Raw genomic sequence first — 14,285 nt, 5'->3', positions numbered from 1 at the left:
GCTACTGAAGTGTTTTGTTCCCCTCAGCTTGCTTTTTCTCCAGGCCATTGGCAGTGGTTGGCCCTTTTTTACCTCTCCAAACCTTTACAACATGAACGGTCTGTTCAGAGCACCCTGACAACCCCAAGCACCCAACCACAGCTGTATCTATTAAGAGAAGAGCAGGCAGTTGGGAAACTGAGGCAACCCAAAGGTTGTTACTTGCCCCAGGTCAAGTAGGAGTGCCAAGGAGCCACAATCTTCTGGCCTGCAGGTGTGCACATTACAGATGCTGTACCTCTTTCTGTCCATGGCTGAGCTTGGAGCGCAGCTGCCCGGTCTCCCCTGGCTCCCTGAGCAAGGTGCTGTGGCTTCTGCCTTCCAGGTACAACCTGCCAATTTGGCTCAGCATCCGAAGAACTGCATTGCTCTTGGTAACCCTTCTGAGCCCTGTTCAGAAAAAAACCTGTTTCTCTCTTGTGTACTTGCAAATTTGACTGTGAAACTATCTTAGCAATCATCTGAAGCTCCCTTCTAGAAGAGACCAGCATAACAGAAAGCCTCTGAGACTTTCATACAAAACGCAAAACACATTTCCTTGGTCTAGGTTTCTTGCATTAAGAGCCTGCAAACTTGAAGACAGGCAGCTATATAAATAGTTCTGCTTTTGCTAAGTCCATCACCAAGCTATCTGAGCTTGTGGCGGTGCACTCACATCAGATAGAGCTCAGAAGTGATCATTCAAGGGCAAAAGGAGTTGTAGAGAAATTGCAAAAACGTTCTTTAATGCTCACATTCTGGATAGAAGTATTGTTTCCTGTTTATAGACAGTATATAGGAGGCAGAAAGTCCCTCTTGGCCCCTGTTAATTTTTCTGCCAGCACTCAACCTCAGAGCCGTTCGGGATGCTCTGCTTTCAGCGAGTCACAATTTCCATCAGGAGGCTTAATCCATCACACAGATAATAATTTTGACAGCCAGGCAATGGAGCCGTGTTCAGTAACAGCCAAAGGTTTCTGTACGGAATTTGATACCAAATCTCTGGTACGCTGAATTTCCCTGAGTATCTGCAGCTGTCACTCAGCCAAGACAACTCCTTCGTGGCCGTGCGCAGGAAGCAGCAATGTGTTAAATCTGTACAAACCCACTATAGAATTCAGGCAGAGATCATCAAAAGTGTTTTAATGATTAAACTATGTCAAACATTAACAATGTAGGTATATTCAATGAGCCAAGGGTTTATTTCTAGCACATTTAGACAGCCTATTTTGAACATTGTAGCTGCTGTACTGAGCTATGTAAAGACTCTGCAAACCAGTACCTAGAAATGAAGACACACACTCAAGCTTCGATAATGTAAACATAACAGACACTGTCTCCTTCAAAACAAGGAATGAAAACCCACAAGGCTAGCAGGAGAACGTATTAATTCCCTAAAAGATGTGCAAAAATTTTTTAAAAGATTTAATTTAAAAAAAAAAGAAAAATTAAACATGTTAAAACTGGCATTTACATAAATATCAAAAAAAAATATAGCTAAACTTGAGCAATGACCAACTGAACGTCTTGCACAATTTCATTCTTCAGAGCTTAATGAATAAGATATTCATAAGCCAGACTCCACCACGGCAGATACCAGAATAACACCCCAGCAATAGATATTGGCTTTGCAATTAGCTCCTCATACGTGCAAGGCAAGATTTTACAGGAAGGAGCGACTTTAACAAGCACTCTAAACAAATCCTCAGATAAGAAGCCAAAACATTACTGGTGATATACACAACTCACATTACAGAAACAGACATCTCCAGCACATTTCAGTAACATTTAAAAAACATTACGTATGACTTAGACCATTTAATTTTGCTTGTTTGGGGAAAAAAATGTTTGTTAGGCACATTTTAAAAATGAACATATGCTACATGAAGAACAGTACAGATACCAACTTAAATACAGACAATTCCGTCAGAAAAGCATCTTTCTGTCTTCGTTTTTAAATACATTTTTGGATATGTCACAGACTTAAACAGTAGCTTCTAAAGTGTGGATATGGCTATGGTAACAACACTTGAAATTCTGCCAGTTTCCATATTAAAAACCACTCTTCATTTAACATTTAAGAATTCCCAGAAATAAGAAAAAGAAAGAAAATAAAAGATGGGTCCACCCTGTATATACCCTAAACCTCAGAGACAATAATTAAATCTTCCTGGACTGTGTAAGCGCCAATTAATCTTACATTAGTGACATACTTCAAATAAAAAAATAAGATCTATTAAAAAGGTAAAATAACTTTTCCATCTGGTTTGTGACTGTTTAGTCAGTTAAAGCCAAATATACAAAACTAAATGTGCCATTTCCAATTTCACTGCATCATGTAAGAGATACTTAACGCTGTGTATCACATACAGAACAGTAAAATGATCAATGGATTCTTCTAAATGACTTTTTAATAAAAAGTCAATCAACTGAAAGGTTGAAACATACCCTAATTTTTAAACCAGTAATAAGCTTTGGGCCCTGCTTTTTAATTTAAGGCATGTGTGTTTATCTACTGAAACCAGCATCGTACAAATTACCTCTACAATCACATGCACAATCTACAGTAAAAAAATGGAGTTTAGATTACAGTGTTTTCAAATTGTGAATCATAATTCAGCACCTATCATATTGACTAGTAAGGCAACAGCAGTGTCGTATACTACAATAATACTCCCTTCCACAGTCTATAGCGGGGTCAGTGACAGCCCAGAATTATTTTTAAACTTTAACCTACTTTTATGTTCTGTATACAGTTTCTAGGGTGTTTGCACTGGTTAAGTCCTACATAAATCACACTATTCTAGGCAGGAATAGTTACAGTAGCCATTAGAGTATTAGTGCACAACTCTTATTGTGCTTACAATCAGATGATTTTGTTGTTGGGGTTATCAAAATGGTTTTTCAGTTTGGTCTTCAATCCTTCCTTTGTTTTCTTTGTTTCACATTGTTCTCAAGGGAAGAAAAGCTGTTTGTGTACCCGTTCACAGTGGCTGCAGAGCCATTCTGATACTCTTTCCTCCTCGAGGATGCCTTCTTGTTGTAAGTCTAGAATACACGGAAAGGCACACGGTTTTGTTTAAACAGGTATAAACGACCACTTCCTCACAGTAGATCAAGAAACACAGAAGTGAACTTGCATACATTATTTTTAAAGGCCTTGTGCTTGTGGCAGTCTAACAAGCTTTACCATTTTTTGTGTATAAGGCTATACTACGTGTTTCATTCATCACAAGAAGAGCATTAGGTCACTGGGAAAGAACAAGAATTGTTGTATGAGGTAGCACTGGCAGTGCTACGTTAACAGTCACTTAGAAGCAGGAAAGCAATTTTATGAGCAGACTACAGCCTAAGAATATATTCAAAATGACAAGTGAGGAAAGAGGTTTGATGCAACACAGGTGACTATCTCCAGCAATGCCAGAAGAAGTGGATAAACAAGAACAGCTAGGGACGTCTCAGAGACAGAAATGTGAAACAAATTTGCAGCAGCTGACGTATGAAGTAGGAAAGAAGTAAAAACTAACAGCTCTCAGGAGATTCAGGGCACCAAAAATTACAGGCAGTGGAAAGAATATATGTGACTTAATCTTTTTGAAAGATTAAGAGATCTTGCCTGATGAGAATGCAATGCCCAAAGTATGTGTGTGTGTGGAGGAAAGTTAAAATACGAGTAAAGCTGAGGAAGAAATTAAAGCATTATTTGGAATATACAATCATGTTTAATTAGCATGTTCCTACAGAGCAATTTATATGAACCATAGGACTGACTTTAAGAAGTACCAGAAGATAGAAAGGTGAAGCCTAGGATGTTTTCCACCCATAGTCACTCTTACTGGATCTGAAATATTTGACTCTTTCAAGAGACGTTTAAAATATGTCTCAGAATTTGTTGTTCGGGGGCTGTAGCTTGCACAGGTTTGATTTTTTGAAGATGGGGAGATCTCTGCACAGAGCCTGATTATGACCTACTCTGAACAACATATATCAAAGTCCAAGTCTGTTCAGACATGAAGCAAATTTTACAGAAACACAATTCAAAATGATGATTTTCCATACAGAATTACAAGCCGATGCTTATAAAGGTGAACCAAAACCAGGTTTTTGTATGTTGATAGTTTGGGAAGTTTCCCTAGAAATAGAATAAGCATTTACTCTTGTAAGAACAGTAGGGAACAATTCCTTTGTGTGCTTCAGAGGTTCACAGGCTGCTGTTTTATTTCAGAATGAAAAGCTGTTTCTTACATAAAGCTCCTCCTCTCCCTTATCTGCAGCTGAAATTGCATTAGTAAAATTTGTTTTTGTATTGTGATTTCTAATCATTCTGAATTATGCAGAGAACACACCCTGAAGCTCTCAAATTAGAGGGCGCACCAACAAGAACAGTACTCTAAGAATCTATGCATATTACAGGAAGATAGAAAAAGAATATTTTAAGCATCTCTTTGAAAAACAGCTTTCTGGTGATGTAAAACCAGCAGAACGATACAAAGAATTGATGAACATTGCTTTTACCTGAATGTAGAAATTTGTGAAGAGGATAATCAAAGAAATCATATAAGAAATCTGGAAATACAGCCACCCCTGAGGAAATGCACATGGCCAAACAACACCACAGCTGGTCTGGAAGATTGTCAGGACAAACTGAGTCTGGGGAAAGAAAAAAAAATAAATAAACAAGAGAAAACAGAGCACACTAATGCAAGATGGAAAATAGCCATTACTGACCAAAACCTAATTAATTATACACAAAGCAAGTTAAAACATGTAATCCTGTGTGTTTGATAAATTTATCTTCTCTGCCTTTCTAAAAGTAAACGTGAGTTAGGAAGACTTCCAGGCTGCAGTGTTCTGTTGATTAAGTGCTTTAATTTAATATTGCTCCATTCTGGAGCACTACTGTAACTCACATAGAATTGACTTACAGGTATACCAAGGAACCAAGAGTACCACTTCCCTAGTGAGAGCTCACCAAGGTTTGACTCTACCAGCCTAACAGAGTAACTCTGCATCTCACTGCTTCAGTTGCAAATATCAGGGTTCACATCCCGATCCTGCCACCCTCTCCCAGAGACTGGGACTACACTACATATGGCTCCAGGGGAGATATTCTGGGGTTGAAAGCTGCACATATGAGGCAGGGAAGCTGGGGGTAGTCAGGGAGAAGAACTGAGGTTCATTAGACCTGTTTAACTATCTTCAATGTTCTCTTTTGAGGAAAAAAAAAAAAAAAGTTTGGGCTTAAGTACTGCAGAGGCCCTTAGGCAAAAATTCACCCTTACATGAAGGCTACCACATTAGGGAATGTTTATTTAAAATAAGACAGCTCCGTTCTGCTATTTTGCTGCCCTAACAGTTATGCATGCAGAGCAGGCAGGGAAGTGGAAGTGGCTGTGACAATAGCCAGGGGAGCAGCTAAACCACTGAGACACTTGCACTCTGTGGCACTCAGGCAACACGGATGAAGAACAGGGCCTAAGTCTGGAAACGAAACAAAACAAAACAAAACAACCTGCAAAACCACAAAGAACTCCACTACTTAGCACTGTTCCTTCCTGTAGGACGGCTAAGAAAAGCAGGTTTTGAGAATCAAAACTCTGAATTGCTGGTCATCACCAGCAAAGGTTATTAAACCTATTCACAGGTCTGAGAGGGGACTGCCTAACTAGGGAGAAAAAATAATAAAATCATCATAATAAAAATTATCTCTAGGCTTTAGCTTCCCTACCTATAAAATGGGGAAGACAAAAGACCCACACACATTTCCTTGTGGTGTTCAGACATGTTACACACATCAAAACACGTAGTACCACTACTGCCTGTGCCACGTTGCTTAATTTCAGGGCTCTTTTCATCTCCAGTACACAGCACTCAGCCTTCATCACTGTACACACAGGAAACAATGCAAATGGATGCAAGGAGTCCAACACAGAATTACAAGTGAAAAAAATCTGCCCATTTAAAGTGCGGAAGGAGACCAGAAATATTGAACAGTTTTTAATAAACCATTTGCAACTGCATGCAAAAATGGGACAGAAAATCCATTGTCCTGCAGGAGCAGAATGAAGGGCCTTGTTAGCTGTGCACTGTGTTGCACTCCGTTTCTGGTCTGTCTTCTCAACATCAGCCTGAGTAACAAGCACCCAGCAGAGCACACGAGTCAAAGTGGGCTTGGAAGAAAAGCTTCTCCCTCCTCTCTGGCTCCTGAGTCCCTGAACACCCAGCATTGATTCCCAAATACATCTCACCACAAAACACGGGGAGGTAAAGATCCTTCTAAGCTGCTCAGCACTGATTTGTGTACACCACAAATCCCTGCCTCCCTTTTGCCCTGAAAACAGTACAAACAGAGGTGAAAAGCTGGATTTCTAAGGTGATTTGGGCACTCGAAGGTATAGAAGGTATTATCCTTTATTTCCCCTTTTACATCCTGCCAAAACTCTCTCACTCAGTAGTGACAAGAAGATCCCACTGGAAATACAAGAACCTGCTGAAGCACCGAGGAGCTCATCACTCACCAGCTGCCCCTGAGTGATGTATTTCTTCCACCACAGATACGGACGCATTGCTGGAACAGCAGACAATCCATAGTAGGAGTACATGAGGACGTGGATAAAGCTGTTCAGTGTGGCACCAAAGTAAGCTAAAAGAGCAAACAGGAAAGAAAGTACAGTGCGTTACCATAAAAATGGTGTTTCTTGGAGCCTACAAAGATAACAAGTTCAAAATGTCACTATTTAAAACACAATTTCCCTTAGAACAAAGGCAAAAAACTCCACTCCCCTTAAACTTTTTCTGTTGACCCAACCGAGTGGTTGAAAAGCTTCGCAACTGTACACTTTATATCAGCCTTCCAATTTTGATTGTTCTTTTTATTATTTTTCTACATTCTAGTTTCTCAAGGGTATTGAGGAAGCTGATAAAAAGGAGACATGTAAACATGCCCAGCAATCAATAGCTTCTCTGATCTAATTTTAGGCTGATATCACTTCCTTCTAGGTGGGAGCCTATTTTCTCACTTATAATCAAAAGCAACGGGTATCTTCTGAAAGCGCAAGTACTGCAAGTTAACCATTTTATTTGTCCTTGTTTACAGCGTCTTTAGTCATTAAAGAAATTTCTGTTTTAGTTCAGCACCAAACTGCGTAGTACGAGATGACTGAGCCTGACACAGAGCTTGGAAAGGAAGTAGAAAAAAAAATATCACCAGAAATAGCACAAAAGTATTTTCAAGACCACAGAAACTCAAGATAGACTCTAAGTACTTGCACTTTTGACTGTTCTATAAACAGGGATCAACTTCTTTAGAGGAAAATGTGGTTCCACATCCACATTTTTCATAGGTTCAACATTATTCACTGTTGTGCTAACAACACAAAACAAGTACGAGTTTCTATGTTGTTTGGCTCGGACTGCAGACTCCTGAGCAATCCAGCTTCTTGGTCTGCATTGCTGGGAGCTCACATCCAATGGATTTGCAAAGGTTTCTCTTGGAGGAGAGTTCAACAAAGCCAGTGCCTGTAAGATGCACATCTGAACCACAGCTAAGCCATGCTAATGCATTAAAGAATCAAAGCAAAATTGCCAGAGTCTAGCTGGATTTAGACAAGAGAGACATGGATATCTTCCACTTCAGAAGCATTTGGTCACATTCATTAGTGCTCAGGGGACAAGATTTTAATTGAAATAATAATTTATAGCTACTAGTATAATTAAATTAATTTAAGAAAGTAACATCTCAAGTGAACTTGACAGATTTGAGGTCAAGGGTCACTATTAGACAGTTAGACATCTTGCAGCTGAAACCAACTTCTGGTCCTGACTTGGAAAATAAGTATTGTTTCATTTGAGGGTCTCCAACCACCATAAAAATGAGAAAGCAAGGTTGACAGGTGTCAGACCTGGACTAGTGCAGCAGATAAATGTCCCACCGCCAAACAAAATCTTCAAATTACATAGCTATGTATTTTCTAGATGCTCTGCAGGCATCTTACTATCTTCCAGCATTGGCTGCAATTCAGCAAAGCAGGTTAGTATTGGCAAGAACAAATCCTGCAGCTGAAGGTACCAGAGAAGTTGGATTTGACCAAAAGAAAATCAACACAAGGCTTTTACTGCAAATACTCCCCACCATAGCCCAGTACTTACAGTGACCACAAGGCACCCAGTTCATAACAAACCACCAAATATTCAGCATCGTTGCATGGTGATAGACATGCAGGACGGTGATCTGATGATTATTTTTCCGCAAAATGAAAAAGAAGGTATCCATGAACTCAATGAGTTTGGAGAAATAGTACCACCAGAGGACACGTATGATCTAGAAAAGAGGAAACAAGTTTTAGAAGTATTGTACGTAGTAGGAGCTTTTAACTCTTTTGCTTAAAATTCAAACTCTGTCTTGCACTAGCTGGACTGAAGACTCTTCACTGAGATCTTCTGTAACACTTTGGCACTGAGTTCTTCCATACGAGACCCCAGTACAAACCCATAGCTACAGGTGAAAACAGGATGATAGTGTTTTACAAGGTTCTTTCTGTGCACCTGTAGTGTCCTGGCAGAAACAAGACAACGCTTAACCACAGGTGCTCCTGTAGTGCTCTCTGTAGAGGCACAGTCTGAGTGGTGACCAGAAGGAATCATCACCACGTTTTCCCTCAGATAGTGAAGGGGTCGTGACTCAGTGGCTGGATACAGACCAAAGACCAACTCCCTGGTTTTTGAGCTAGAAAGGCATGAAAATTTAAATACAGCTACTCACTGAAACTGTAAATACCAAGCATATTGCAGATTTATTATTACATTTAACTACACGTTTCCCTTCCCTATTGTAGGAGAGGAAAAAAGAACACATAATTTGAACAAAAACTACATCATCAATGCCTTTCTGCTCTCCACTTAGACTCAGGGAGACAATCTGAAATGTAATTAGCTCTAAGTCTTGATTACATTACCTTCATATCAGCTTCACCTCCACTGTGTGTATCCTGACAGAAGAAATTGTATCCTCCTTCCCATACTCCTGTCACCAGCTGGAAAGATGAAAGAACAAAGTGTCATTTTGGTGACCACACCATGCCTCGCACCTTGACAGCTTTGTTGAGTTTTGTTGAGACACCTGGTGTCAAGGCCTTCTTTTTGTGACACGAGGCTCCGGGCACTTACTGAATCATAACGGAGGCTGAAATAACACAAATTCTTCCAATTGCAGCATCCCAGAATAAAAATAGGAGGCACCATCTCATCCCAGCTTATCCCACATGGCATGCGTTTTGCATGGACATAATCTACACAGATTCTTACAAAAGGTCTCCGCTTTTTAGCTGGCGATGTCATTGATGGAAAAGTGAACGACCAAAGAAAAAGTAAACATATTTCTCCCCTGATTATAAATTTTATACACAGGGATCTGACTACAATTTTTTTCATCTGTGTAACAGAGCAAACCCTTCAGCTTTGCTACCCTTAACAGCTAACAACTGATGCTTTGCCATATTTTGATTCTTCAGGATCCTTTTAAATAATTCACTAATCCCAAGTACATTACATCCTTCATTGCCCAAGTGATTTCCTCTGCAGTATCTGCCGTTGCCTGCCTGACTTCCTGGCACATCAAGCACAACGAAATTACTTTTAAGAGTAATGACCAGCTATTAGCCACAAGAGGATGGCAGGGAACCCTCTGCCTAGGGGCTGGCTGAAACCTCTGGGGAAGCAAGAGGAAATCTGGACCAAGCTGCCAAGGAGGGTGCTCGCATCCCACCCTTTTTCCCCGGGCTGATGAAGCATGGTGCTGTGCCTGAGCTCTGCAAATGATGGGGCTATGGGGAGGAGGCAGACTGCAAAAAGGAGAGGCTGAAAAGGGCTCTGGAGGAGGCTGGAGGAGGGGGAGAGATGGAGGAGCACCCAGAGGAGGAGATGGTGAGGGTGGGACTGGAGAAGGACAGCTATGAAGACAGGAGCAGATGAGAACAAGTGTGCCTTGGCCAGGGCACAGCTTGCTATGTAACTTATTTATTTTTAAAACCAAGGATGATGCCTTGGTGGTTCTGGCCTCTGGCTTTTCTGAAGCTGCCATCAGTGCTTCTATTAAATTAATAATCAAGACAGAAGGGCTTGCTTGATGTTTATAAAGATGTTTTTTTCCTCTTGGGAGTAGCATTAGAAGCGGAGTAACAAATTTAGACTACTCCCAAGTGAAAAACGATTTTTTTACGTATCCAAAATACATTTTAAAAGCAGAGGCAGATATCTTGCACAAGAGACTTGTCCATTTTTGGCCTTATCTACACTCGTGCAGAATAAAAAAGAAAAGCTTTGCAAAGCCACAGTGAAAAGCTCTGTACCATAAGCCATTTAAAATGATGAAAAGTTGGTGAGAAGACTGCAATAACTGGTGCTATTAAACGCTGCTCAGAACTGCGAGTGGGAAACTAACTCTGAAAGGTACAATAAAGATAATCACTTAAACGCTCTACCTTTTCCTAATGTTATTTCTTTCATGGCTCATTTTCTCCCTAAATGAGCTTTTAAAACACCCAGCCAGCCTAGGTCTTTATTTCTGACCTTCTGAGATAGAATTACCACCATTATTTAGGGGGAAAAAAAAAAAGACATCTAGTTATACCATAACAGATAGACCTGGAATTACCTCATGTAATGGACAAAAATCAATATTGCCATGCCACAGTGCCAGCAGGGCAGCCTTGTGCATCAGCAGCAGACCCACGCGATTCCTCTATCCAAGCTGCAAAGGGAAGGCAGCCATGGAGACTTCTCCTTTCCACTGCTGTTTAAAAGCACAGTTTTAAGGAGATGAACCAACTCAGAGCAGGCCCTGCACCAAACTGCTCTGACGGCATCGAGGGAAAGCCCATACGGCTCCTTGGGTGCCCGCTAGAATATCAGACAGAAGCCCACATTGTGCTGTAATCGTGTTGCTGAGAGCCTACAGATGCTTTCATATAGTTCTCACAGCTCAAGGAAATGTGAGAAATAGAGGAATCATCACAACGTTTACACTGTGATCACTCCAAACAGCCAGGCTCGGTGTCCTTTAGCATCCCCATGCTCCACAAACTTCTCCAATGCAAAGGCTAGCGCAGTGAAACCCAAGCAGCTTTCTCTGTAAGGGACAGAAGTTCTCCACCTACACCTTGACATCAGGTGTCTCGATTGATCCCAGCCCTTTGAAGGGTAAAGGCATCAGTGTGGCTAACAGGCAGCTTCAGCTAAACCTTTGCTTCCAGAAGAGCATATTGGAATACGCTTGGAGCAGTAGCATCTCACAGCCAAAGTGTTTTAAATGATACAAGCAAAGCAACATTGCAGGAAATGGTAGTAACTTTTAACATATAAATAGTATAGTTGCAAAAAATAATTTAAACCCTCCCTTTCCAGAATAAACCCAGTGGTCAAAACCCGCTGCCACTGCCACGAGCTGGTGCCGCTGCCCACAGAGCTTGCTTTGTGCACCACACAGCACACACGGGCAGTGCTTTTCCAGAGGGAGCCAGCTGCCCCTTTGCCCTACGCCGCTGTTTGTTACGTCCACAATACTTTCAGCACGTGCTGGAAGGCTTCAGAAAACAAAAAAACAATCGGTCACTCTGAGACCTGACCAACAGCAGTTCCCAAATGGCTCTGCTGTGTACCTTCACTGTCAGGCTGGCAGCGGCCCAGGCTTGCTAATGGCCACAGGCACATCTCCTCTTGAGAAATTAGCCTGTCTCAAAAAGGCTGACTGTAATCATTTTCACCAGTCTGCAATTTTTAAATGACACACAAACAAGACATCTCCCTCACAGTCTGGTTAAAATGGTACTCAAAGCCAGTGTGAAGTTCTTTGGTGACAGGGAAAACCCTGCAGTTCAAGGTTGCTTTTCTGCTTCAGCAGGACCTCCTCCTTCTCTCCGGCCTTTCATTTTCGTACCACTTTCACTTTGTAATTCTGTTGTTGGATTCTTTAAACCGCTGCTGACTGCGCTTTTTATCATATCTGCTACCAAAACACGCTTACAGCATCGTGAAGGGGCTGTCAGAGGGCTGACTGGGACGGGCTTGGTGTTCTCGTGACACCAGCCAAGGTCTGAGACTTGCTGCAGAGGGCCACGCTGTGAGCGCATGATGAGGTACTTTACAGGCTTTCAAACAGACCTAGATCGGAGCAGAGGTCCACGTGTCCGATCAAAGAAAGGAAACGCTTGCCAAGATGCAAAATTGCCCCAGTGATTAGCTGCTGTGAGGCACCTGCAGCCTCCTGCCAGCCCACACCCTGCCCCTCACCTTCACTGCCTCACAGAGGACCGACCCTTCTTGCCCCTGCCCCCGGGAGGAATGCTGCTCCCACCAAAGTCCAAAGCCAGCCCTACCTCGGCCTGACCCCGTCAGGGGCATGCGACACACCTGTGGATCCTTTGGGCACACACAGCTCACAAGCACCCTCCAGAGAGGTGAGTGCAGGGCCGGCAACCCTTGGTGTGCACGGCCCAGGCTCCCCTTACCCTTTGTGCTGTCGCCCTCGGTGTTCAAGCAACACACCTATTAATGACTGCCTCGGATTATAAACTTGATGTTATAGCAGTTAATGAGGACTAACAGAGTCCACATGGCCTCTCTCAGTCACTAGGCACTGTAAATTTACCTAAAATACCCTGTTATTTCCCCCTAACGAGCATGCCCTCCCCCTACAGTACAGAATGACGATGCTGCCAGATCACCCCCTGACCTTTGTCTAGTCATTAAATGCCTGAACAAATAATTTACAACAATTATGTAAGTGAAATACTATCTAGATATCCCAACTAAGAGGTGTAAGAATTTTCGTGACTTTAAAATGAGATTATACCACATTACATCAGCAGACCATGTGGTGCAAGAGCACGGTAGCTGGAATTATGCAAATCCCACAATTTCTTTTTAATGTTACTGCACACAAACATTCAGACATAAAGGTCAGAAAACCAAGCAGGTCATCTTTCTCATCCTAGCTGGGAGCATGCCTCACTTTAATACCATGCTTTGTTCAAAAAGTATTTAAACTGAGCTGTGATGCTATGATTCATGAGCTGACACCCTGACAGCTGCAACTCAGGAAAAACTCCCAAGCAGGATTTGAGGTATATTGTACACAAGCTATTAAAACAGCTTATTTTCTGACAGGATACTGAACAAGTTCATACGTGGTGTTGTTTTATGCATTATTTCCTCAAACTACGACTGAAAACAGTTTAATTCATTTGAAATACAAAGTGATGAGGAAGGGAGCACAGAGTAACATAAGCACTGTATGGTATTATCTCACCCTCACTTCTTTTTGAATGCTTCAGCATTTTAGCTTGAAAGAGAGCTAACTTCATCAGTACCATGAAGTGCTGCTACTGATGAATCACTAATCCTTCAAAGGGAAATTTCAGTGCCTGATGTGATCTGAGCGAGGCTACCACCTGCTTTGCACTGACACGGGTAATTGCAGCGGCACTGCAGCTAGAAAACATACCTGGAGGTTCAGGAAGCTGATTTTTTCCCTATCACCTGGCCCTGGCTCCCACCCCGCAACACCAACCAGCATGGTGTTATGTCAGGAAGGCTGTCTGCTCAGCAGCATTTTCATGGGGTCAGTCCTTGCTGCAGACCATTGCTTGCCCTCAGTGTTGCTACATCAGCAGAGATGCAGCACAGCATGTTCACAGCAGAGGACATCCAGTGGTCTTCTAAGACAACTTCAGCTACAGAAGAGCAAATTTGCTTTTAAGATGTTCTCAAAAGCATTTTTGTTGTAACTATCATGAGTTTAATAGTCTTCACAACACTGCAGCTTCGTGTATTCCCATTTATAAAGTGTATTTCCAGTAATACCAACGAACACTCCCATAACACTACGTTAAGAGCAACATTCACTTTGATACAAAGTGTTTCACTTTACAGAAAGCAGAAACCTTAATATTTCACTCTATTTTAATTGTGAAGGAATGAGATAATATAAAAGCTATTCAGCTGGTCACAAGTATGAAGACTTCTCTAACACACAATAATCAATCCTTTCTTGGTAACATATTCACTATTAGCAAGAAAAGTCAGTTAAATTTAAACAATAGAAAAGATTTCATCTTTTTTTTTTTTTTTTTTATTTAACACAGCAGAATATTACAATAACTTTCACTTGGAAACTATGAGTATTATTCCAAGTATTCACGAAAAAAAGAATGGCTAGTATGAGAATTGTATTTGTACTTAGTACAACTGAAGAAAAGTTTGCACTTGTAAAC

At 41.5% G+C, this 14,285-nt stretch overlaps 1 protein-coding gene across 3 annotated transcripts in view; it reads right to left on the bottom strand.

The window, feature by feature from the left end:
- Positions 1 to 1,146: 1,146 nt before the first annotated feature.
- ELOVL5 (ELOVL fatty acid elongase 5) overlaps positions 1,147 to 14,285 on the bottom strand; it is a 35,617-nt gene continuing 22,478 nt past the window's right edge. For 2 of the 3 annotated variants that reach the window (XM_038175781.2, XM_038175782.2), the window contains exons 4-8: positions 8,973 to 9,050; positions 8,167 to 8,338; positions 6,537 to 6,661; positions 4,534 to 4,668; positions 1,147 to 3,066 (exon numbers count right to left, since the gene is read on the bottom strand). In XM_038175781.2, the coding sequence (XP_038031709.1) occupies positions 2,935 to 3,066; positions 4,534 to 4,668; positions 6,537 to 6,661; positions 8,167 to 8,338; positions 8,973 to 9,050 (642 nt within the window). In that variant the 3' untranslated portion in view covers positions 1,147 to 2,934. 3 annotated transcript variants of the gene reach the window in all.

This window comes from Anas platyrhynchos, chromosome 3, assembly GCF_047663525.1.
Source record: "Anas platyrhynchos isolate ZD024472 breed Pekin duck chromosome 3, IASCAAS_PekinDuck_T2T, whole genome shotgun sequence".
Classification (NCBI taxonomy): Eukaryota; Metazoa; Chordata; class Aves; order Anseriformes; family Anatidae; genus Anas; species Anas platyrhynchos.
Note: the sequence above shows the minus strand (reverse complement) of the source record. Positions and strands in the feature narration are given on the sequence as shown.